General features: G+C 42.2%; 1 protein-coding gene across 1 annotated transcript; it reads right to left on the bottom strand.

The window, feature by feature from the left end:
* Positions 1-1,246: 1,246 nt before the first annotated feature.
* On the bottom strand, positions 1,247-2,426 carry LOC112464856 (protein ALP1-like). The gene is made up of 4 exons (XM_025032104.1): positions 2,231-2,426; positions 1,851-2,064; positions 1,500-1,689; positions 1,247-1,339 (listed from the first exon to the last, which is right to left on the bottom strand). Exons 1-4 carry the CDS (start codon positions 2,371-2,373, stop codon positions 1,323-1,325), a joined length of 564 nt encoding a protein of 187 aa, XP_024887872.1. The 5' UTR covers positions 2,374-2,426; the 3' UTR covers positions 1,247-1,322.
* Between the last annotated feature and the right edge of the window lie 8 nt (positions 2,427-2,434).

Genomic DNA, 2,434 nt, shown 5'->3' with positions numbered 1-2,434 from the left:
GCAAAGAAATCCGCGTGGCGTCCAACTTGATATCGAGCCTTGGCAATTTCCTATCCGACCTGCTATCCGTGATGGACAGAGGATGTGTGCTGTCGCTTGTTCGCACCGCCTGTTGCTCGCTGTCGGATGCGTCAATGCATATTCCCGACTCCGCAGCGTTATTCACTCTGAAACTCGATCTCGTGAGAATGGTGTGCTCGCACGAGCACTATGTAGCATTGAATCTTCCCTTTGGCACTGGCTATACGTCGGGATCGGCTCCGGCATCGCCCAGTCCATTGACAGGCAGTTCAGGCAGTCTGATATTCACTCTCGTGCCTGGGGATAGAGCCCGGTTTTTGGAACTCAGTCAAGAATTCAGGCAGCAGCACTTTCTGGTTGGCATTGTTCTGTCCGATCTGGCAAACACCTTGGAGATACAAAATCCGATGCTACAGAATAAAGCTACTGGGACCGTCCGACATCTTATGAGCTGCCACGATGCTGATCCGCGATATTCCGATCCTGCGGCGAAGGCTAGGGTTACCGCGCTATATCTGCCGTTACTTAGTATCTTGATGGATGCCTTACCCCAGCTTTATCATTGAGACTCCAAAGACAAAAGCGTTTATCCGGATGAATCCGGATCGATTACGCAATCGGTAGCATTAGCTATTACTGGCGGAATGTCGGCGGACACCGCGGGCAATCAGTGCCGTGTATCTCTGAGTTCCGAAGCTACTCGACATGTATCAATGTGTACCTTATGGGTGCTGAAGGGATTAGAACAAACCGCTCTAGCACAGTGGTGTTCCGAACTCAGCGCGACATGTATTTTGAGCTTGCTGCAAGTACTAAATATTGCCACCGCAGCTTTCGAGTACAAAAGCAACAAAGCACTAAAAGATTGCGACTGGAAGACGTGATTCTAGGTCAGGGAAGTGCCAGGAGCGAAATGATGCTGCGAAGAAAGGAGAGAGTGACCGGAGACAAATTAATCGATTACATCGGTGAGGGTCGGAAATTACTTACTTATACATCAATGGTTTGCTAATGCAGCAGCCAGACGATCACGTTTCGCGCCGCCTGTTTCTCCTGCAGGTTCATACTGCCCTATTTCGTCACCTTCGTTCCCATAAACAAAAGGCAATCCTTCTTCAATATACAGCTCGAGGAAATCATCTTCCTGCTGTAGACATATATTGTGTAGAACACAGCATGCCAGTATGGTGTCTGGGATTTCTTCGTAGCAGACCATGGAGAGATGTCTTAAGCGTCGAAAGCGTCCTTTCAGTAATCCAAAAGTTCTTTCAATTGTTTGTCTCGTTTTACTTAGAATGGTATTAAACGAGATTTGTATCTAAAATTAATATGTGTTATCATTGTAAAGCGAAAAATTCTTAAACTGCTACGTGCAAAGTAAAAAAAGACTAACTTACAGCAGTTAGGTGTCCTATATTTTTATATGGTGAAATACACCAAGGCAAAGGAGGATTATTTATCTCCAATTATATATTCACCATTGGGGAAAAAATTTTGGACGTTTGCCTCAGTGTCTCTGTATAATGAAGAATTCCGAAATACTCGGAGATCTCCCACAGACCCAGGATAGCCAGCAAATACGTCGGTGAATCGCAACTCAGGATCACATACCGCTTGAAGGGTTATTGCGTACTCACATTTTCTGGTTCGATAATATTGTGGATCAACCTAACAAATATTAAAAATTTTACATGGTATTTTTTTAACTTATAATACTCTGTAAGTAGCAAATTAGAATACATTACATTCATTTCTTAATTGTTACTTTTTCTATTGTAAATTTCTTTGAAAGTGTAAGTTTTTGTTGTAAAAATACAAGTTAAACTTACTTGAGGTGCATCAATGGGAACGTAACAACCGTCTATTGCACCAATCACTCCCGCCATACCAGCAATATCGGTAAACTTCTGAACAGTCCTTTCTAACTTTTCGCCTGTAGGCCAAGTAATGAGTCTATGAGATATAGAAACAAGAGCAACTATTACTCTTCGAAAGCAGGAATGAAGGGTTGATTTTGACATATCGAACTTCATTCCGATAGATCTGCAAAATAAATATGTGCATTATAACTTTCAGCCTGTTATGAGATCGAGAATTATGAAGTTAAACGTGAGGTATAATATTAACAATATATACGACAGGATCGGAGAAAAAATGACAATATAGGAGACAAGGCTAAAAAATTATGTAATTCAACTTTTCTGCTTACCTAAAACAATCGGGCGTTGCGAGCAACCACACAACAGCTAATAGCTGTTTTTCGATTTTTGTTGTCGGTTTGCCAGTTCCTGTGCGATTTTCCAAAAGAGGAGCAATGACAGTTAACAATCTTTCAAATGCTGGCGCAGACATACGAAAGTTCTCTTGGAACTGTTTAAAAGTAAATCTTGGCACGACGAGTTCAACAAAATTT

The sequence above is a fragment of the Temnothorax curvispinosus genome, unplaced genomic scaffold (genome assembly GCF_003070985.1).
Source record: "Temnothorax curvispinosus isolate PA1 unplaced genomic scaffold, ASM307098v1 QBEX01014632.1, whole genome shotgun sequence".
In the NCBI taxonomy this organism is placed as follows: Eukaryota; Metazoa; Arthropoda; class Insecta; order Hymenoptera; family Formicidae; genus Temnothorax; species Temnothorax curvispinosus.
Note: the sequence above shows the minus strand (reverse complement) of the source record. Positions and strands in the feature narration are given on the sequence as shown.

Bases quoted from the DNA above. Each gene is read 5' to 3' on its own strand.
- LOC112464856 (XM_025032104.1), bottom strand. From the start codon at position 2,373: ATGTCTGCGCCAGCATTTGAAAGATTGTTAACTGTCATTGCTCCTCTT. The intron at 2,065-2,230 runs GTAAGCAGAAAA...TTTATTTTGCAG, and splicing joins GCAACGCCCGATTGTTTTAG to ATCTATCGGAATGAAGTTCG. The intron at 1,690-1,850 runs GTAAGTTTAACT...AATATTTGTTAG, and splicing joins TTCCCATTGATGCACCTCAA to GTTGATCCACAATATTATCG.